The sequence below is a fragment of the Ursus americanus genome, chromosome 4 (genome assembly GCF_024610735.1).
Source record: "Ursus americanus isolate L20-20 chromosome 4, mUrsAme1.1.p, whole genome shotgun sequence".
NCBI classification, from domain to species: domain Eukaryota; kingdom Metazoa; phylum Chordata; class Mammalia; order Carnivora; family Ursidae; genus Ursus; species Ursus americanus.
The window spans coordinates 29037019-29060100 of NC_142130.1; the positions used below are offsets into that span (position 1 = coordinate 29037019).

General features: G+C 37.3%; 1 protein-coding gene across 4 annotated transcripts in view; it reads left to right on the forward strand.

The window, feature by feature from the left end:
* Positions 1-1210: 1210 nt before the first annotated feature.
* The window catches only part of OPA1 (OPA1 mitochondrial dynamin like GTPase), an 84701-nt gene continuing 62829 nt past the window's right edge, over positions 1211-23082 (forward strand). The window contains exons 1-7 of one of the 4 annotated variants that reach the window (XM_045812749.2): positions 1211-1436; positions 7831-8149; positions 8813-8909; positions 10645-10752; positions 11255-11308; positions 11986-12053; positions 20431-20541. In XM_045812749.2, the coding sequence (XP_045668705.1) occupies positions 1405-1436; positions 7831-8149; positions 8813-8909; positions 10645-10752; positions 11255-11308; positions 11986-12053; positions 20431-20541 (789 nt within the window). In that variant the 5' untranslated portion in view covers positions 1211-1404. The remainder of the gene's footprint in view (positions 1437-7830; positions 8150-8812; positions 8910-10644; positions 10753-11254; positions 11309-11985; positions 12054-20430; positions 20542-23082) is intronic. The other 3 variants (XM_045812751.2, XM_045812750.2, XM_045812752.2) reach the window with 3 other exon arrangements.

Sequence of the window (23082 nt, forward strand, 5' to 3'; positions counted from 1 at the left end):
TGGACCTGCCATTAAAACAGTAACCACAATAAATATAATAAAGAAAATCCCCAGAGTCCTGCATTTGGGGAGTTTACTACCAATGGCTGGGTCTAATACTGGGCTCTGTTGTCAAGCATATGGGTACTGATTTAGGATTCTGATGATTAAGGGAAAAGGAATTGGGGTGGATGCCCTTGCAGTGAAGAGGGGCGTACAGGGCCCTTTGATTTTGGTCCTGATTAAGCCACTAGTCTTCATTACCTTTCACAGGCCACACCCCTTTTATGGGCCCTACACAAGAGTGTTAAGGGAAAACTGTATTTAAAGTCATAGAACTGGTTCATATTAGGTAGGGAGAGAATGAAGACAGAGAAGGAAAGGGGCCGAGGATCTCTGAGATCTGGAACCTTCCTACGCTGAGAATTTCGGGAGAGGAAGAAGCAGCAAAGGAGAATGGGGAGCAGCAGCTTCTGTAAAAAAGGAGAACGTTATGTCCCCAAAACCCAGAGAGGGAAGCCAACTAAAAAGGAGAGTGCTGAGCACCCAACATTCTACGCTGAATGTTGATAATATGGAATTGTTGGAGGCTTTGACACGAGCCATTTCAACAAATTAGTGGGATTAAAAGCCAAATGAAAGCCATTTAAAAAGTGAAGAAACAAAAAAAAAAATCATTTTTGATGCCTTTATAAAGCGCACAAACTTATTCCAAACCCACGGCTGATCTAATTGATCTGAGCCCTTCTCGGACGTGACCTTCAGAAGATTCTAAAGCACTTAACCGATCCATGTCTCCTCTTGCTTCCCAAGATTGTTCTTAAAGTGCTTTGTAAACAAGGGCACCGAACAAAAGAGTGGGGCAACCATTGGTTTTTATTATTCTATTACACTATTACCATATTCATTTGGTACTACATAGGCTCCTCCATGCTCCCTCAATATCTAAATTTTCTTAAATCGGTAGCCACCCAGTGAGAATTTATCAATCCGCTTTCCTCGCCTTACACTTTGCCAGTCCCTGCTCAACTCTCAACTCCTCACGTCTCCAAATCTCTGACCTGGGAAACTGAAATTTCGCTAATTCCAACCCGGAAACAAAGAGGAAGGGAAAAGGTGAGGGAAAGCGGAAAGTGTTTGTTTCCTCTGGAGGCTCTGAGCACGGGCACCACTCCTCTCCGGACCGTTTGTGCTGCTCTCCTAGGAAGGGTGGAGGGTGCTTGTTTTTCTGACGGACGGAGTACGGGTGCCGGGCGGGATCTCGCGGAAGTCCATGCGCCATTGGGAGGGCCGCAGTGGCTGCTCTGTGCCCTTGTTGCCGAGGGCTTCTTCCTGGGTCATTCCTGGAGCAAGGGCCGGACGGGGGCTGACACCAGGGCTCCCGCGTGGCCCTGTCGGCGCCTGTGTGACCTCCTCGCCGGCGGGATGTGGCGACTACGCCGGGCCGCCGTGGCCTGGTAAGTGTGGGCTCCGAGCTGGCCCCGTTATTTCTGGGGCCTCCGAAAAACCGAGTTATTTCATCACTACCTCCAGAATGTGCACATAAGTTACAGGCCAGGCGGAGGGCGGTTCGAGGATTCCGGGGTATTTTTGAGGAGCCGCAGTTACAGGAGCCCTGACCGGGCTTACCTGAAGTGCCGGCTGCAGTACTGGCCCTTGTTCCTGTTCCTGTGCCACTCGAAGATTCTGGGCTCCTTTCAGTCTTGGCCTGTCTCTGTTGTCCTTTTGTCCCTGCTCCTTTCACCTTTCTGTCCTTGCTGTTATCGCTGTCTCTGGTTGCTTCTTGTTTCTGCCCTCTACCTCCCGGCCTCTGGCTTTATTCATGTGTCACCCTCTCCGCCTCTCTCTTAACTCTTTTTCTTCTACCTCCGCGCCAGGTGTACATTGCTCTTGCGGGTACTCGTTTTTCTCCCAGAATGAAGAGGACTCTGTCTCTTGTTCTAATCCGCTGAGTAGACTTGCTTTGGAGACAGATCTGGGCAGTGACGCAAATGGTGTCAGAGATGGTGATTAGAGATGCCCTCTTAATAGCAGCTTTTCAGTGTTTAGGGAGGAAGACTTACTTTGGATGCAAAGTGGTGAATATAGCACCAACTTTCTAATCACACCGTTATTGCTGCCCTGACCTGGTTTAATCCCAAGTAAAAAAGCTTAGAATCTTCTCATTTCTGTGGGTTACTATATACATTTTAATAAGATTTAAATTTGACTTTATCTTCACACGTATTTGTGTTCTAATATCCTTAGATGTTTTCAACCTTAACTCATTGTTGCAGGCTTTTGGTAAGAAGTAATATGCATCAAATAAGGTTGGAAAAACTTGGTTTTCCCAAATTAGCCTCTAAACACTCATCTTGAATTTTTTCCAGAACGTTGTTTAAAGTGTGTAGGTAATTTATAGTTTTTATAAGGAATGGAATCCAAATTTTTATGAAAGTTGAGTCTAAATTTAGAACTGGGTGACATTCAATAGTTATAGTCAGTTAGAATAATGGAATAGTTATTTCTAATTTTATGGAATTTGAGTTTCTGAGTAAATCCGCAGCCCTTGATACCGCAGTAAATTATTTACTACCTTTTTATTTCTACTCCTGACTGTTCCTGAAGAAACATATCTACTTTTATTTAAATAAAAAGGAAAAAAATTTGAGCTTAACAACAGACTAATAACTGATGCTTCGTTGTTCAGGTGGATGCTGTTGTGCTAAATTGTTTCTTAAGTTACTATGGACTCCATAGAGTCATGGCTTAAAAGTGTTTATGTTGATAGCACAGTTTAGCTCCCCTGCAGAAGGAGAGATTTGGAAGGTCAGAAGCCTCAAGCTGTGGAATTTGTCTTCTGCTGTATTTCTTCTGCATGTTTGTTATGAAGGAGTACATTTAAATTCCCATTCTTAAACAGATAGGAACATAAACATTTTTTGATAGAACATATCTAAATACATACTAACATTTAAGATCAGTGACCAGCATTTATTTAGGTGCAATAAATGGTTGTGTAAATTTGTTGAAAAATAGAATTCGTATTAGGAGATGGTATATAGGTTAAAAGAGATGGTAGTTGAGAGAGAATACATGATTTGGGGAGTCATGATGGGGGGTTTGTTTTACAACACATTGATTTTTAGTTTGGCCAAATATAGAAATCTACATTCAAAATACTTTTCCTTCAGAACGGTAAAGGCATTGCTACGTTTTTTTCTAGCATCCTTTGTTAATAATACAGACTCTCAAGGCAGTCTGATTTTTGTGTCTTTGTAGGTATCCTGTTCTTCTCTTCATGGAAGCTTTCAGGATCTTGGCCTTATCTTTAATTTCTCAAGGCTTTTCTTTGACAAAGGTGTGGGTCCCCCCACCTCAGCCTCTACCCCAAATCTGGCTTGGTACTAATGGGCCTTTCTGTTAAAAAGATTCTTCAGTTCTGGGAAGTTTTTCTTCTTTCTTTATTTTCTTCCTTTCATTTTTCCTCTTCTTTTTGTTTTTAGACTCCTGTTAGATAACTTGGTCTTCTTAGATTGATTCTGTATGTCCATGATGTGCAAAATATGATCTGTGCTTCTCATGCGTTTGAAAAAAAAAAAATATGCCACAATATGTGTATATACACACTTATTTTTAAATTATATATATATATATCTGTACTAATTAATTATTTACATTATAATTCTGCCCTAACATAATCTCGAAGGATGATATACAAAAAAATAATGTATCTGGAAGCTTTGGTACTTTCTTCCTGAAACCCAGTGAGTCATTTTGTGTATTCTATGGAACGCGTTCCATACACATTCCAACTTTGAATACCACTTCTCTGAGTCACTTAACTTTTTTCTCATGGTTTCCACCTTTTTTCTTTATGTTGTAAGTTCCCAAGAATTTCCTTAATACATTTTCTGGTGTTGCTATTCATTTTTTTTTATTGGCTATTACATCTTTAATTTCCATGAATTCCTTTCAAACATTTATTAAACTCTTAAAGACATGTTTAATTCAATTAACTTTGTAGTAACATCTTAGCAATAGGACTGCTTGGGTCTGGAGTTTATCTGTTTGGATATATATTTGGATTAACTCCTTGCTTGAAAAAAGGAAACAGCTTTTGAGGGATAGAGGACTACTCATTGATACATTAGCAGAGGTTAGTGCAGTTAATGTTGAAATGACATTTATTGAGCATTTACTCTGTGGTCATTGCTAGGTTCTTCCACCTTTTGTTTTGTTTTTGCTATTCTCCCAATAACGTATGTTCACCCAGCAAATTTATCAAGCATCTACTACTTGGAAGCACCGGGCTAGGCTTTAGAAATATGATGATAAGCAAAACAGGACCTCCCTGGCCTTATGAAGATTGCAGTTTACTGGTAGAGACAAATATTAATCCAATAATTCCACTATTGTGTAATACTAATTTTATGTGCACTGAGGAAAAAGTACAGGGAGCTAAGAACTGTCGCAAGGGACTCGAATTAGAATGTAGGTTCCGGGAGAGGAGGGAATGCTGTGGTGAAACCATTTGTGACCAGAGTTAACAGAAGTAATGGGAGGTAAGTAGGTAGAAGAGTTTGTCCAAGCACAGTGGGTATCAGGGCCCTGAGATGGAAGGACTATGGCACATTGGAGGAGCTAGATGAAAACTGGTCTGGGTGGAGCTTGGAGGTGAGAGGGAGAGAGGAAGGATTAGACCATGGAGGGCTTTATAGACCAGGAATTTGGGTTTTATTCTGAATGTAGGAGGAGACATTGGGGAGATTTATGCAGGTGAGTGACAGTTATCAGATTTACATTTCAGAAGAGTGCTCTGGTTGTTCTGTGGAGAATACCTCAGTTGAGACTGTTACAGCAGCCCAGGTAAGGAATGGTGGTAGTGGAGATGGGAGAAATAGAAGATTCAAGATCTATGTCGGAAGTAGAATTAACAGAACTTGAGGATGAGGAAGGTATCAAGAATAAGCCCCAAATTTGTGGCTTATGGGACTGGACAGGTGTTTGCCCTTTCCTGAGATAGGAAGTACTAGAGTGTGGTCAGGGTTTGGAGGGACGGAGGAAAGATAACACGGATTTGGATATTTGAGGTACTTTTTGATATCTAAGGGGTGATGTGCAGTGGGCAGTTGGACACAAGGGTCGGAAGCTTAACTATTTGTATTAGACATATAAGTTTTGAGAAACATGAGTATGTATATGGTAATTGAGGAAGTGGGTGTGGATAAGATTGCCTAGGAAGAGTAAATAGAATGAGAAGAGAAGTGACTTTATGTCTAAGTCCCATGAACTCCCAACATTTGAAAGGTAGCTGTGGTGGGGTGCATGGGTGGCTCAGTTGGTTGAGTATCTGATTCTTGATTTTGGCTGGGATGGTGATCTCCAGGTCCTGGGATCAAGCCCGTGTTGGGCTGCGATTCTCTCTCCTTCTGCCCCACCCCCCACGCTCACAAGCTCTCTCTGTCTCTCTCTCTCTCTCTAAAATTAAAAAATAAAAAATAAATTAAAAAAGGGTAGTTGGGGAGGAGGTGCCTGAAAAAGAGTGGCCAGTGAGTAGGAGTAAAGCTACTGACTGTCGGTGTAAAGGGAGTTCCAACAAGGAGGGGGTGTTAACACTGTCAGATATTGCTGAGAGAGAGAAAATGAGAATTGATAAAACAAATGCCAATTGGAAGGTGTCAGGACACTCAGTAAGGGCTGTTTTGCTGAAGTGATACAGATGGAAGTCAAGTTGGTTTGGCTTGTAACAAAATAGAGCAGGAAACCAGCTTCTTTTTTTTCTCTCTTCTTTAAATTGAGAGAGACTTGACTAGTGATTCCTGAAAAGGCAGAAAGAATTCAGAGGAAATGGAGGGATTTGCCTTCGAAGGGAAGAGGAGTACTTACTGTAATCTCACAGGGCTTAGGGCTTGTGCAGAGAGGGGCAGCTAGAGGGGGGTGGGTGTAGATGCAGTAGGAAGCAACGGCATGTCTCTTGATGGCTTCCATTTTCTCCAGAAAATTGCAGGAAGTATGGGGAGAATGTGGGAGGGTAGAAGAGGGTGGGGAACATCTGAAATAGTCCTAGGAGAGTGTGGAAGAATGAATTGGTAAAGAAAGTAAGATTCTCAGGCGTTCTTAGAGGCCTACGTGAGATGTCTGTCCAGTGGGTTCAGTTTTCTTCAGTAGTGCTTCATTCCCTTGGTACAGGCTTAAAGTGATAATAAGGTGCATCTAGGGTTTGTATTTTGCCAGACAAGTGTAACCAAAAGCCAGAGGGCAATTGAGTTTAGAGTATTTGCAAAAGAGTCCTTGAAACTATGAACTATGAACTATTTATAAGGTGGGTAAGTAGGTAAATAGATAAGGTGAAGACTAATACGTTAAGAAGAAGAAAGAAGGATCCATGACTTGGTTGTTCCAGTAGGATCAAAGATGGTTGTAGTGAAGGGGATTATGGTCTGGGAAGAAGATACTTGAATTGGTGATTATTGACAATAACTCTGATGTAGCTATTATCCCATTTTAACAAATTTTAAAAAACTGAGTCTTCGGTAAGTTCATAATTTGCCCTTGATTGCACACAAGTAAGCAGTGAAACTGCAGATGGAACCAGAGTTTACCTGGCTCAAAACACTAAGTGGCTCCAAGGATGGAGTTGAAAGAAGTTTGAGCTAAATGTTTTGGAACTGTGGGCTCTTCCCCCCAAGTTGGTTTGGCTCTTGATTTTTTTTTTTTTTTATCTGTAATTGGTAATGTTAGTCTCCCAGCGAAAACGTCAGATTACTATTTACTCTTTTCCCTTGTCTCCCATGTCCAGTCTGTCATTCTGGTCTCTACCTATCCCTTTCCTTTGTCAGTGCTGCCACCTCACCTCACTCTAGTGTCTTCTCTTATATCTGCACAACTGATATACAATCACCGTATGACTCCCCAAATTACCAAAAGCTGGGTGGCTTCAACAGTAGACATTCATTTCTCACAGTTCTGGAGGCTGAGAGCTCCAAGATTAAGGTGCCAGCATATTTGGTGTATGGTGAGGACTTGCTTCCTGGTTCATAGATGGGCATCTTTTTTCTGTGTCCTCACGTGACAGAGAGTGAGCGAGAGAGAGAGATGTGTGCTCTTCATCTCCTTATAAGGGCCCCAGTCCCAACACAGGGGCTCCATGTCTGGGACCACATATAAAGCAGATTACTTCCCAAAGGCCTCACCTCCAAATACTTCATGTTGAGAATTAGGCTCCATATATAAATTTGGGGGGGACACAAATATTCAGATTATTGCACATTGCCTTTAGTATCATCTTTTATTACTCTTTAATTAATCTTATTCTTCTCAGAAACTTTCAGTCAGGTGCCTTATATATAGTTAATGATTTTTCCTTAATTTCTGTCCCTGGGCTATCTCAGGATCCTGAGACCTAGAGGAGAAGCCAAAGAATAGCTGTTCTAAGCTGTTGGAATTTTTGTGCTTAAAAGCAGGTTTTTGTTCATTTTGTTTCCAATTTCCCTGACAGCGAACAGCAGTTAATAAAATAAGTGAATGAGAGGGCAGGCTCTGGAGTCCCACTGCCTGGGTTTGAATCCTTCTATCTGTGTGGACTTGGGCAAGTTATTCATGTGTGTGCCACCTTTTCCTCGTTGGTAGAACGGAGGTAATACTGGTATTTTCGCCATAGGATTGTTAGCAGGATTACAGGAGGTAGCACATGCTGCAGCAGTGCCTGGCACGTAGTGAATGGCTAGGAGATACGAGGTACAGTATGACGTGGTGTGAGTGGCCCCGTGCGCGCATGTGTGTTTTCTCTTGTGTATGTTGCTCTTTTTATATCATTTCCTTTGCATTGTTACCCAGTCTGATCTTTGTCCCATGCTGATTTTTTTTTAGTGAGGTCTGCCAGTCCTTAGTGAAGCATAGCTCTGGAATCAAAGGAGGCTTGCCGCTACAAAAACTGCATCTGGTTTCACGAAGTACTTATCATTCACATCATCCTACCTTAAAGCTTCAAAGACCCCAATTCAGGACGTCATTTCATCAGTTCTCCTCTTTAACTAACCTTCCCTTACGTAAATTGAAACTTTCTCCAATTAAATATGGCTACCAGCCATGCAGGAATTTTTGGCCAGCGAGATTAGCTGCAAGACTCTTAAAACTTCGATATCTCATACTAGGATCTGCTGTTGGTGGTGGCTATACAGCCAAAAAGGTGAGTCTAATTTCCACTGCTTTTTCACTTATTTTTAGCATGACTATTTGAAGGTTTTATAGCGCAAATCATTTTTCTTTAGTCCAACAGAATATAGATATTTAAAAATCTAAATACAATTAGATCTTTATTGTGTGTCTCTATCAGGTGCTAAATTGTTTTAATGGTGCTAATAGAAAAATGCTCTTTGAATCCTATACTTACAAGAGATGAGAATGGCCTAGTGGAAGGAGCACTGGGCTGGGGTGAGGTCACCTAGGTTTGATTTTCAGCTTGCCAATTTAGAGCTCAGGAGAGTAGGTGGCATGCTAGCACAACCACTTTTTGGCAGCTTTGGGAGCAGAGGCAAGGTGTCCTGACCTCTCGTTTTGTCTTGTGTTCCACAGTATTGCTTAAAGCCAAATCATGGAACCTGTTTGAAATAAGACTGTCTTTTGAAGTTTTACATTTTCCATATTTTGTAAAGGAACATTTACATATTTTGTATGCTTGCCAGCTAATTTGTTTTTAGAAGAGCTGAGGCTACTTTGTTTCTAAAATATTTAAACATAATACATCATTTGTAGTAGATGGGCATGTTTTAATTAGATAAATTAAGGTAGTTTTTCTTTATTTTTGTATGACATTCAGAGCATTCAGTTGGCATACTTTCTTTTCTTTTAGACTTTCGATCAGTGGAAAGATATGATACCTGACCTTAGTGACTATAAATGGATTGTGCCTGACATCGTGTGGGAGATTGATGAGTATATCGATTTAGGTTTGTATTCAACGTTAAACTGTTTCTTGGTAGTATCTTTGGGAAAGAGAAATAGTGGTATTGAGATAGTTTCTTCACTCATGAGCTTACTGTGTAGCAGTTTTATTTGAATGATAAAAGTAATAGAATATCAAAGAAAAAATTGATAGGAAAAAAATAACGCCTCGCCCATCACTCTCACATAGCCACCGCTATCCTTATGGACATTTTCTTTTAATTGTAGGTAGTCTGTGTGTGTGGTTAATATTTTAGATCATACACTTTGGTTTCTTAATCTTTTGCTGCCTAATAAATTTGTCAGCTAAGCAGCCTTCCTAGACTTCACTTTCAGTGTTGTGTATTGTTACCCAGAACAGATGCACCATGACCCACCTAACTAGTTAATTTTGACTGGATCCCTTGGTTATCTCTACTTTTTGTAACCAGGTCCCTAAAAGTGTGCTATTGTCCATAGTAATTTCTCCCCATACTCAGCCACTGTTCCCCTTTTTCTGTAACAGGTAGATGAGAAAAAAGTATGTTTGATAGTTCTGATTGCCAAAATTAAGTTACAGTAATTAAAAAAAAATTTTTTTTTGAATGAAATTCTTTTCCTCAGCCTCTTTTTTTAGACTTTGTCTAATTTCTTAGCCTAGGTGTGTATGGGGGTGGAATTAATCTCTTTATGTACTTATTCACACGGCATTTTCTTAAAGATAAAACTGTGCTGCACCGACAGAGGAACCTGCAGGAATTTGAAGCATTCTTTCAGTATTTTCCTAATATTCATGTGGAGAGTTTTCTACTTTGATGTATTTGCCAGCACCACAGCGTGGGGCTGAGGGTCTGGATTCTGAAGCTGGCCTGGCTAGGCTTGAAGCCCGACTCCCCACTTCTTTGTTGTGTGGGCAGGTCCAGCTATTGAACCTCAGTGCCTCAGTTCCTCACCTGTAAAGTGGAGTTGATGATAACTATTATGTAGGGTTGCTATGAAGATTAAACAGGTGAATGCTTGTATAGCAATAGAACAATATCTGACATATATTCTTACTTTGAGAATATTTATGTGTTTTGGTCTTCTGCAGAGAAAATTAAGAAAAGCCCGTCCTAATTCAGAAGATACTGTAAAGTTGTACCAAACTTCGACAAAATTGTTGAGTGTTTATAAACAAAAATAAATACTCTGACCATTTTATAAATAAAACTAGCAAAAATAAAACCAAAGCTTGCCTTGGGCTCTTAAACAGTTATTTCCAAATGGTAACAAGTGTGAATTTTCTGAAGGTTTGTGAAAGGACAGAGACAAGTAATGGAATTCTGTTTCTGAATTTGAACTGAGATTTCATTACTTTTTTTGAGTTTGGACCAGGTGTTACAGGAGGCGTTTTTCTCTTTTTTCTTTGATTCTTGGCCTCTTCGCTGTGACTTTCTCCTTAAAAGTACTTCTGATTCCAATACAGTGTTAACATTGTTAATATAGTGCTTCTGTTTCAAGGCATTTAACTTATAGATCAAGGTGTCCCTCTAAGCCAGACATCTGGTGAGTCTTTTTAAACAAATTTCATGGCTTATGAAATTATCCTCAGAATTACACGTTGTTTCAGATACATGTAGCAGCTGTGGTTGTAATAGGGGAAAAAATGGAAAAATATTTAAATTTATGTGTGATGATATTTATATATGATGTTATTTAAATATTATCAGTGTTTTAATAGTGAAATTCTGATTTTGAAAATTTTTTTTCGTCTTCTAACAGAGAAAATTAGAAAAGCGCTTCCTAATTCAGAGGACCTTGCAAAATTGGCACCTGACTTTGATAAGATTGTCGAAAGCCTCAGCTTATTAAAGGACTTTTTCACCACAGGTAAGGAAGGACCTGTTTGATCTCACTTAAAATGCCAGAAACCCCAGAGGAAAAATACCAAGATGTATTCATTTGTTGATTCCTATCTTTTAAATGAAAACATGTAGTACAAATGAAAGACAGATTTTTGAAAAAAAGACTGTACACAAAGTTTTGGTGCTCAGTGGTTTTAAATTTTGGTTAGTGCAACGAAATGAAAATTTGTAAGAGCTTAAACATGCGTGGCTTTAGTCAATGAGGGAAAAAAATATCTCTTGTTCCTGACAAGTAGATGAGACTTCCTATGTGCTTGCTTTTCATAATTGGTTAGAACCAATTTGGTGATTTTAGAACAAATTTAATTATGATGGACCATAATGAGTAGAATTTACTGAGGTTAATCCTGGTATATTTGCCCAATTTATGCCCTATCATGATATAACTCTGAAATCTCAGACATATTTGTTTGCTCATTCCTGTCAAATTTTACATTTCTATTTCCCCTTTTGCTGGTTTTTCACAGGTCACAAATTGGTTAGTGAAGTCATAGGAGCTTCTGACCTACTTCTCTTGTTAGGTGTGTAAACAGACATTTTTGCTGACCTTAACATGCCTTTTAAATGCTTCTAATGAACTAGTTGCAAATAAAATTGCAGACCAAATTTATGCTGCTTATGCTGAATTTTAAAACTCCAGAACTATATTGGGCAAATTCCTTATTTTACAGGTGAAAATAATAAAATAATTATTTTGCAGTAAAACTAAAATTCCTAAATATGTATCTGTAAGATTAAAACTATTAGAAAGTTTGCTTAACCAAAATATTTTCTTGAGAGTGATACAATTGTTTCTGATAATTGAAATGAAAAGTAATTTTAGTTTGTCTCATCTGTCCTGTCACAGTTGACATTTTAAATTTATTTTGTTACTATATGTGGTTTATAATGGCAGTGGTAAATAGCTGAACTGTAAGTACTCTCATGGAAAATTATCCTTATCAAAGATTGTCTTTTTTTGATTGTAATTTTCAGTGATACTTTAAACATGTCCTATAATACTTAAAAAGCGTTTTTTTGTTTTGTTTTGTTTTGGTTTTTTTGCATAGGTTACCAGTATGTTCCTTAAAATAAGAATAGCTTTTAATTTTCGGAAAAGTGATTTTTGCTCTAAAAATGTATTTGCCTTTAAAATAAATTGGAATTTGGGCTACTGACCACAATGGAGAATTTGAAGGACTGCGTATTTATCTTTAAGGTTCACCTGGAGAAACAGCGTTTAGAGCAACAGATCATGGATCTGAAAGTGACAAGCACTATAGAAAGGTAAGTATAAAGGAGAATTCTCCTTTATACTGAAAGCGATAAACTTTCTACCCACCTGGAGGATTTGAAAACAGTAACGTCTGAGGAGCAAATATAAAAGCATCTAAGGAGAGGTGTTTTTAATCTTGGTACAGAGTGCAGGTACTATGTGACAGCTCTGGAAATATTATTGGAGAAGCCCATTTCCTTCAAATATGCTCTGTGAAGTTAGTTACAAGGATCGTTTTTAACAAAGGGCTTTATTGTTAAATATGTATAGGAAAAGCTGATTAAGTAAAACAAGCAGGCTTTTCTTTTCCCTAGGACTTCTCAGACCTTAATATACTTGTGTGCATTGTGAATCGCAAGAGAAGTCGAAGTGTACAGAGTTGTCCAGATTTATTTAGCAACAGAACCCTTTTTCCATGAAATATATTCTAAGGACTAATGTTTCATGGCATATATACTTAAGGGAAATATTAAGGGAATAGGAAATGGGTTATTAGGGGATAAATTGATTTGTTACCTTAATAGTCAACAATTGTGTATAGAGTTATTTCGGTTATGTTAATTTCAATACTTGTGTTAAAATCCATATGAAAGTTTTGGGAGAATTGCTAATGTAAAATAACATATGCATTGTTCTTTATTTATATTCATATGTTAACCTGACATTCTCTTAGTCTTCATTTTTTTCATCTTTTGAAATTGGTAAGATAACTGATTCCTTGAAAGTTTTTCTCAAAAAATCAATATTTAGATAAATAGATACCTGAAAAAGTATTCATTGAACTTTTTAAAGTTAAATATGGAGTATGTAACTTTTATACTGAAGGTTATTATGGTTTTTATAAGTTGAAGGGAAATAATTTTATGTTTATTTGGAAAGAAAATAATTCCTATGTGTAGGAGAGCCTTGTCCTTTAACTGAACTTTTTATGTGATATTCCAGGTTTAAATTCTAGTATTTCGAAAGACTTTTCTCTTGCCTTTTAACTAGATCTTTTGGAAGAAACGTTTTAAGATGTGCATGCATATATGTGTATGTGTATAAGTGTATTTGCCTTTTAACTTGATCTTGTTTGATACCTTTTCCATTGGCATTTTAACTAAAGGGACATCCTTGACTATTCATGCTCCTGGGGAGAAAAATTTGAATAGCAATTAGCCTATCATGCAAAGCTTATTTTGAGCCAGCGCCTTGGCCCTTAATGCAGGTAGACTTAATGTGCAAAGAAGAGCTAATGTATGAGGGAGAAGGAACCTCTCATAGGATTAGTGGTGTGGTTTTCGAGTGACGAGGTCTTTTTGCTTAGATCAGTTAGGGGAGGGCAACATCTTTGCTGTTCTCACGTATGGCCAAGGATTGCTTTGGTGAATGAAAAACCTGTTTCAGGGTCTAACTCAAATAATCTCCTTAAAATCCTGTTAAGATGCTTAATGAATAACTGTTAAGTGATCAGGAGCTTTGCAGTACAGAAGAAGGGAGAGAATGGATCCCTGGGAATATAATTATATTCTCAGATTGTTTTTTTTAAGATTTTATTTATTTGACAGAAAGAGACAGCCAGCGAGAGAGGGAACACAAGCAGGGGGAGTGGGAGAGGAAGAAGCAGGCTCCCAGTCGAGGAGCCTGATGTGGGGCTTGATCCCAGAACTCTGGGATCCCTGAGCCGAAGGCAGACGCCTAACTACTGAGCCACCCAGGCGCCCCTCTAAGATGTTATTTTACACAATAGACATAAAAGTAAATTTACTGCTTTATTTTATAACGTACTTTGCTTGAAGGTAAATGTCCTCATTTCCTATTTCCTTTTAACTTTTTCATAATTTATGGTGATTATCTTTCCCATTAAAAACTCAGCAATTAATATTATTAAGTCTAGAGTTATAATTAAGCTGCTTTCATTACAGTTTAAATTAAATTGTAGCAAATACTAGTATAAGAATTTACTATACAAGGAAAGTTTTTCCAGCCTCAACTAGTGGTTTTAAATTTTGTTAATATGCAACATTATGTGTTTCACAGCGTGGCTCTTACCTATCGTACTCTTACCTATGAGAGCCCCAGATTGAAAATGGTATTCAGAGTTTGAAGCAGTCACCTTAGGTTAATGGTTGTCTGGGTTGTACCAAAATTTCTGGCCAGACTTAAACTAGAAGTGTAAAAGTAAATGTGAATCCAATTTTCTTTAAAGTAGTAATAAAAACATTTCTACAGCTAGGACTAGAGAAATTTGTCCTTGCTAATAGAAGAACACAGGGGCACCTGGGTGGCTCAGTCCATTACCGTCTGACTCTTGGTTTCGGCTGGGGTTGGGATTTCCCCATCCAGAGATGGGGCCCAGTGTTGGGCTCCCCACTTAGTGCGGAGTCCACTTCCCCTCTGCCCCTCCCCCTACTCATGCTGTCTCTCTCTCTCCCTCTAAAATAAATAAGTAAATTAAAAAGAAAAAAAAACACATGTGGAGAAGTGCTGGCAGGTAGAGGAACAGTTAGGACCTTTCAGAGTCAACTGAAGTGAAAATGATGGAGCTGAAAGAATACAGATGTCAGATTGTTTGACTTGAGTCAGACAGAATGACTAACACAATGAACTGATTACCTGTAGCTCCCAGTCTGTGTCAGTAGACTTTTAGGTACTCTGGAAAGTTGTAATTGAGTTCTACCAAAAGTCTACAAAAAGTGAAAAGCACATATTTCTGCACGATGCTACACGGGCTAACTAAACATCAAGTTTCTTTGACTTCGCCTGCATTTATATTATATCTGTTGAGTTTACGGACAGTAGTTATTCACATCTTGTTGACCAGAAGTTCTGATACTTATTACCAGATTTAAAAAATGGAAAAATATCAAAACCACTTTTCAGTAAATGCTGTTAATCAGAAATTTTAAAATTTGTATCCACTGAAGAAACATTAGGGCCCTTGACGTCAATTGAATAATATCCTTGAGACCTGGAGACCTTCAGAACCACCTGAGGGCAAATTGAGAGTTGAAGTGGTGAGCCTATTTTAGTAACTAATTTGCAAATCTGCATATTTCTGTGTATCAATCATAACAGATAAGTGACAAGACCACTTAGTGAATCTTCTTTTTTAGATTCAGTAAGATTGTCTGTTCTAGTGAAAACTGACTTGCTAAATGAGACATGTTATTATCTGTGCTTTTGTTTGATCATGTTTCTGATTGATCATAAGCATCTCACAGAAGTAACTAATATGGTCATTCTGAGGGTTACAAGCACATTTATAATTTATAGAAAACATTTGAAGAACCTCTTTAAAGTCTAAATCATGAAGAGTGGTATTACCATTTTAAGTATAATTATTAGATAGTAATTAATGCTCTTCCTTTTCACATGTTACTATAATTCTTATTTTTGTGGCTTTACTTATCTTGTACTTCCCAGCTGAGATCTCTCTTCCCTTTTCTGCCAGATTTTTTTCTCATCCTTAAAGCCTCCTTAAAGCCTTGCTCTTTTGTCCTCTTCATGAAATCTTCTATAACTATTTTAGTGTCCTTAACTATACTCTTAACACTGAAAACAGTTGCCAGCTGAAACATTATTTACTTTGGCTTGCATTCTTTCTATCATAAAATCTCTGTCCTCAGAATACCTAGGATAATACTGAGCTTCTAGCAAAGTTGAGTGATTTATTTAACACAGTAAAAGAGATGCTAATTGAAGTAAATAAATTTCATTAATGCCAACAAGTAGGCCACAAAATTTTACTTAATATGTCTTCACCCTGATCACATGTGAATGTCTCTTGGTCTTTGATCTTTGGCATCTACTGTGGAGCGTAAGAATGTGAAAGTAGTGCCTGTGCCTAGTAACTGTAATGAAGCAGCATTGCTTAAGTAGGATTTATGTTTCTGGGATTCCTCAGTCAACAAATAATGTAGTAACTGGCAAAATGAAATTCCCACAACCAACACCATCAAGCAACCACAGATCAGTAAACTTAAGGTTCCTGAGGAGCTAACTGGTTAGAATCGTAGCCAGGAAGCCAACCCACTTGTGCACTGGAGTGTAGTATTTGGGAAGCAGAGGGATCAGAGAAAGAAAAGCAGGGAAGATCTGCATGAAGAAAAGTGGAATGGCAAAACAGGAATCCTGTTTTATTCCTTCATAACCACACTGTCCTTTTATGTCATTTAAGAAACATTAAGTGCATACCGTGTACATAATACTGTTTTTTGGTAACAATTTAGAACAAAGGGGATTTGCTAGAAATTGTAAGATTGATAAAACTATCCTTAATAGACTGATTTGTTCATCTCTTAAGATTATCAGTTGTAGAAATTGTCCAAGTAGTAAGATAGGAAATGATATTTCTGAATACAAGCAGGTTAAATAATCCAAATGGAAAGACATATTTCCTTCAGATATCTATTAATAAACATTTTTCCACTGACCATAAATACCTTGAGCAGAGCTATGTATTACTGGGAGGGGAGGAAATAGTTATTTTTAGCAAATCAAATAGAATTATTCAAATTTTGGAAAGTAGTTTAATGTCTACCAGTATTTTTTGAATGGAAGGGGAAAGAAGTCTTCACTTTCATAAAATTCTTTTCTGGACCCAAGTTACTTTTAAAACTAATAAAGCAGGAGTTGGCATACTTTTCCTTAAAGGGCTGGGTATTGAATATTTTAGGTTTGTAGGCCCTAAGGTCTCTGTGAACTACTCACCCAGCCCATCTTCTTAGTAATTCAAATATGCCTTCTGATGTATTGTAGTATTACCATTTTTTTCTTTTAATGTGGAACCAGCTGGAGTCAGGGCCACTTTGTAAATAGACCATCATGCCAATAAGACAGTATCAGGTACAGACTTCGTAGTCACACTGCCTGCATTCAGATCCTACCCGTTCTGCTTTCTGAGCTATGTGATCTGGGTTGTATAAGATCAAATTCTAAGTTGCTGGTTTCCTCTGCTGTAAAAGGGGGAACCTCTGCTTGATAGGGTTGTTTTATGGATAGCCCTTTCGCACAAAATCTTCACATAATAAAACTAAACAAATACTTGCTATCAGGGTGGTGATGATGATGATGATGATTACTTTACCTTTTTAATTACTGCATGAGTTAATTGCCTGCTAACAGTATTTGATTAATTTCCTCCCCTTTTCTTAATTTCTGTGGTGTGTTCTGGCGTTTATGAAAAATGGGAAAAATAGATTATAAGGCTGATGTATAGCTTATTTACAGAATACACATTTTTTTGAAAACCCAATTTGGATTTTATGCGAAACTTCATGTGCATTATTAGGTAAAAGGAGGTCATAATATGATTCACTGAAGGAATAAACATGTGCCAAGCCTTTCTTTAGGTGTCAGCTATAACACATGTCAAGTGTCAGGTCTTATTCTAGGTGGTAGGTATACAAACAGGATAAGGGCCTAGTTCTGCTATGAATTTTTAAAATGCTGTTATAAATACAGTATTTTAAGTGTCTTCACATATGAATGACTTATAACTTTAAGATTATTTAAAATCTTTCCTGTCTAACTTTCAGGTTTTTGCAGCATTTTTGGCTTGATATTTTGGTTTCTGGAGTTATCACTGATTTTCTTGATCTAATGTTATAATTTTTTAAATATCTGACAATAGTGTAGAAATAGGAGACTGAGAAAAAAAAAGAAATAGACTGAGTTGCAGCGTCAAATTGACAATAACTAGGAGATGTTTAGAGAGTATGTCATCTGTAGTTGTTTACAATAACTATTATTTGCAACAATTATGTTTATATATAATGTATATGATTTTAACATAGTTACGTGCTGTTTCTTGAGGGAAAAATATCTGAGCTTGGGAAAATATTTATTGAACAAAATGTATTTTGTCCATTTAAGGAATGTGTCTTGCACAGTAGTCACATTTCTTTTCCTGCCTTATTCCATGTGGCCTTAGCTCAGAAGCCGTATTTAGGGTGAGATTTGATGCCCAGAATTGGATAAAGGTAACCTCCTTTAGTCATGTAGCATAGTGTAAATAGTTTTTTCTGTGTCTAATTCTTGTTTTCTTCCTGCTTTTTTCAGGAGGTAACAATTAATTTCAACTATCTTCACATAACAGTGCTTCAGTAACAGACTTGGAAGGAAAGTGAGGTGTCACTAGAAAGAGGGTGTTTGCTTGTGATGTAGTAGATATTAAGTATTTACCGTAAAATTTGCATATAGATATTAGCAAAGGATGAGGGAGGGGTATTTAAGCTATAAGTAAAAACGAATCATGTGCCCGATAGACTAGCGCAGTTAAGAAATGTGGAGTAGTAGTGGCTCACTGTTTTGACATTATGTGAGTTAGGATACCGGGGGTGTGTTCATGCAAGCACAGGTACACTACTGTGTAAGCCAATACAGGAAACCTTTAAAAGGGTATTGTTTTGAGACATCTAAACATTTGGATGATGAGAAGTGATTATAGTGAATGACAATAAAAATAAGTTGATTACTCTTCTTTCTGCTTTATGAAAAACAGTCATACAAAAAATGAAAAAATGACAGATGGGGGATGATGAGGACAGTGAGAGTAGTTAGTTGGCATTGTCTTTCTTTGATAGATATATCCATGACCATAAAAGTATTCATTTGAAAGATTTATCTTTAAAGATAACCACAGGTTTTTATAAATATATTTTGTACTGTTGAATTTAGAAACAGATGTTGACAGTTCAGTTATGTCACCTGCCATTTTGATGTTCTCTCACTTGTCACACAGAAATTTCAACTAGTTTCATCCTTTGATTTATAGCAGGTCAACCAGTTTCATTACTGTTGGCATAGCCTAATGTAGTCAATCTGAGAATCAGACAAAAATCTCCCAAATTATATGCTAATACTTTCCCTTAATTTAAAATGCTTTACTATAATGCTAGCTTTCCTGTTTGTATTTATTTCTTTTCTGGAAAACTTTTATTTATAGTAGAAGTCTTTGGGTTATACAAAGTAAGTTATTAAGCCTCTGGATGACTCTACTAATTAAATTTTGAATGTAATGTTAACCAGCATTTTAGGAAACTTTCTAGTTGTATTATATAAAATATAATATTTTGGACAATTATTTTAAAAAGCTCTGAAGCTATTTGAAACTGCCAAGTTAGATTATTTTAATGAGTTTAGCTTTCCTAGCTCTTTTTATTTTTATAATGTGGTAAAACTTGAGCCCATTGTTCTTCCAGAACACTGTTCTTTTGCAAATTAAATAGTGACCTCATTCATTGAAACTTTACCTTTTTTAGGGTATCTAATTGAAAACTGTTAAGCTTGTGACATTTTCAATACTTAGTTGTCTTTTCTCCCACGTCTCTTGAGGTCTCTTAGCTAATAGGCCAGCAATTAAAAATGCTGTACAGAAAATGACATGTATTGAGTACCAATACAAATGTAAATACATTGTGATAAAAATTGCATCAGTTAACATGTTATGATTATTAATTGGAATGAGTTTTAAACATAGGAATTGTGATTGTGTTGTACATAGGTAACTGGGTTTTGTTTCATTTTGAATTTTCATAACTATATTATCTCCAAATCTCAGTTATTTTCTTTTACAGTACTTTTGCTTTAGTAATTGATAAATTCTTACTTATGTTCCTAGAGGCTGTTTTTACTCAATGTCAAAGCAGCTCATAAAAAGTGAAAAATCAGTCATACTACTTACTTTATATGTATAAAAATAAAACAGTGCTTCAAACATTACTTTTTAATTTGCAGAAAGAGAATCCTAAATTGTAGTCAGATAAGCTTGTGTGCATAGGCGTGTAGAATATATGAATTAATGTAAAACTGTGGTTAACTTGTTGCTTGGAAACTCAAATTAATAGTTTTGAGGGACTGTAATCTTTAACTGAAGTCCTTAGATATCAAGGAAAAAATACTTAAGAATAATAATGTAATAATTAAATGAGCTATTATGTATATTCCATTCAGTCTTGTGAGAATTATGGTTGAGAATTAAAAGATTTTTTTCCCCTTTTGTATCAAGTCAGGAGAATACACTAGTTCATATTGGCAATCCAGAACTAAGGGTTGAAGTAATAAGTTGTTAACTACAATGCCACTTTCCTTCAGCATTCCAGTTAGTTTAGGTTTTACTGTATATTAATATTATATATCTGGCTCAGCAGACAGTCACATTGCTTTTCACTTTTTAAACTCTGCTGTTTTGTATTTCTGAGACATCTAATTTACTGAGGGGGAAAATGGAAATGTGGTATAGAGCCCTATTAGATAGTGGCTCTAAAGGTACAGAAATGCATTTCCATTTTTGTTATAAGCTATCCATTCTTCCCTAACTTACACCTGTTCCTTGCTTGTGCCCTTTGGTTTAACATTGTTCTCCTCCCCAATTTTCCTCTTCTCCTCATTGTAAACTCATGGCAGGGTCTGCTTGGTGAGCTCATTCTCTTACAACAGCAAATTCAAGAGCATGAAGAGGAAGCACGCAGAGCCGCTGGCCATTATAGCACGAGCTATGCCCAACAGAAGCGCAAGGTGATGGATGATTTAAGGGGGCTACTGATGTGTTCACACTAATCAGCCATTTCTACCAAGATCATGTCACCTTAATCCATTCATGGACTCCAGTGATGGGAAATTATTTTTAACAAAGTAAAAATATGAAAGATACATAATGCAAATATGTAACTTTCCTGGAGTGGATGAATAAACCCAAAATATTAAACATAGGAATTTGTTTTCTGAAACTGAGATTCTCTGTGAGGGTCCATGGATTTGTATTTAGAGAAGAATTATAAATTGTGATTTGCTTGGTCCAGTTATTATATCGAGTCACCCTCAGTTTGTAGCCAGCTTGTCTATGGTTCTCCCAAGTTTTCATTCTAAAGTATAAAGGATTACTGTGGACAACCACTATTTAAATTATTTAAAGAACGAAATTTACTTGTTTTAGTAAACTGGGTCAGCAGAAAACATGGTTATTTCTTGTAGAAGAAAACTATTTTGGTATAAATTTTGGGTAAAATTATTCGTATACACCCTGATAAACTCATTGATTAGTTTTTCCACAATCATCAGTGAAGTCAGCACAAATAAATTTTCACCTTGGACTACTGAAAGATTGAACATTGGAAATTTGATATGATTCAGGTCGCTGAAGAACAGATTCTAATAAAAGTCGGCATAAGTCTGTACAGATGTTTGGTTATAGGTATAATAAAAAAATCCTTAAAAGGATGCTTTTGGCTGATAGATGATCCCATTTTGTAGACCCCAAGATTCTGAAGAGTTCTGAAGAGACTTGAGTCAAAATGAAATGAATGTCATGACTTTAAAGTTACATTCTGAGATCTTGACATCAGCGTAATTAAGTTACATATATCAGATGAAGAAAGTTTTAAAAGTCGTATACAAATTTTACTCAGGAAAAGAGATTCAGCCTCTTAATTAGCTTCCTGTAGGTTCTGAAGTCAACCAATATTATAGATAATGATTTAATGTAGTAATTTTGCTTGCTAACCTTACCTGTTTGGTGATGGGTGATACTTGCGAGTACTCCTCACAATTTCATTTATCTTTTCAGTGTCGCTTCCTGGCTTTTCTCAATTCCATGGCTGTGGAATCAGCTTCTGTATATTTAGCGCTCAGTGAACAAACAACATAGGTGGACGTGAAAATAAGTTATTTTCCTGTTTGGTTAAGTTAAAGTAGGTGTGTTAAACCAAGAAAGGGCTTATTTTAAATGGTGCTTTAGCATTCTCTGCTCTGTATGTCGTTGAAGTGCCATTTAAATATTCTAACAAATTGGATGCTTAAGCTGAGCCATCTGTTCCTTAGGTTTGTTACAGAAAGAAGGGGAAGAAGCTGCTGTGTTCTGGTATGTTAGTTAGAAATATTAATAGCTGTAGTTACAAGTTCTTGTTTTTTCATAACGGTAAAATAATTTGAAATGAGTCCCACAGATCTGCCATTCTAAAATATGGTTCAAGATTATTGATATACTTTTGAATCCAATGATTTAAGGGATATTAGTAGTGAATAATGTTCATTTTCTTCATTGCCCAAGGTTAGTGTTCATTTGAGGCCTACTTTACTGAGCTGTTTTCAGGTTTAGAGACCTCATTTCCGTTTCTGATGTCATCAGATTGTCCACGTAACCTTTCATTCTGCGTTTTCCCCACTTGTGAAATAGCCGCTGACAGGATGGCCCCTCTGTGTGGGTAGTTTACCGAGGTGTGCTTCGCAGCGCACCGGACAGTCTGGCCCACTCTGGAGCTCCCTGGGCGAGGGTAAATGGAACTGCAGAAACAGTTCATGCTCTTCTGTAATGGCATCATTCTCCTGGCCTTCACGGTCATTTCCTTACTGCATCTCCCCGTTTCTCTCAGTCGTGGGTACACAGGTGCCTTTCCAACCTTTCACTGTCCTCATGATCCGAATCCTAATTCATGAGATTTGTGTCATTCCTCCAGGCCTTTGAGGTTTTCTTGAGGTGCACAACCACAGCTTTTTGTTACTTCTTAATCATTCTTTTTCCCTTACCTACTTGAAAATGTAAGTAGGCCTTCATTTTTTTATATCTTATTAGTAGCAGCTAATAAACTGTCCCTGTAGCTCATGGAGACAGTAGATTCAAATTGCCTTGGGTAGTTTTTCCTCCTACGAATACATACACATACGTGGAAATGTTTACGAGTCCTCTGCCTCTGTATTTCGGTACTTCAGAATGGCCACAGTGGCTTAGTAGGAAGAAATACCTAAAATACAACACTCAGGCTTGGTTTTGTGAGGGGCTAGTAAAGGTTTTTCTTTTTCAGCTTTAGCTTGTTTCTGCGGAGGATTCCGCTCTATCTCCATCAGTTTCACAGCCCTGGAATTGTAGAAAAGCTCTGGTTTCAAGACCATTGATACCCATTTCTGTCAGGGTGAGTTTTAAATTAATTTCATAATGCAAACTGAATATATTGAACGACGGGACAAGAAGTTAACTCTTGTTGTAAGTAACAGAACTTTACCAGTGAAGTGCATCAACATTAAATATACCGGATTGCTAGTTAAGCTACTGAATAAGTGACA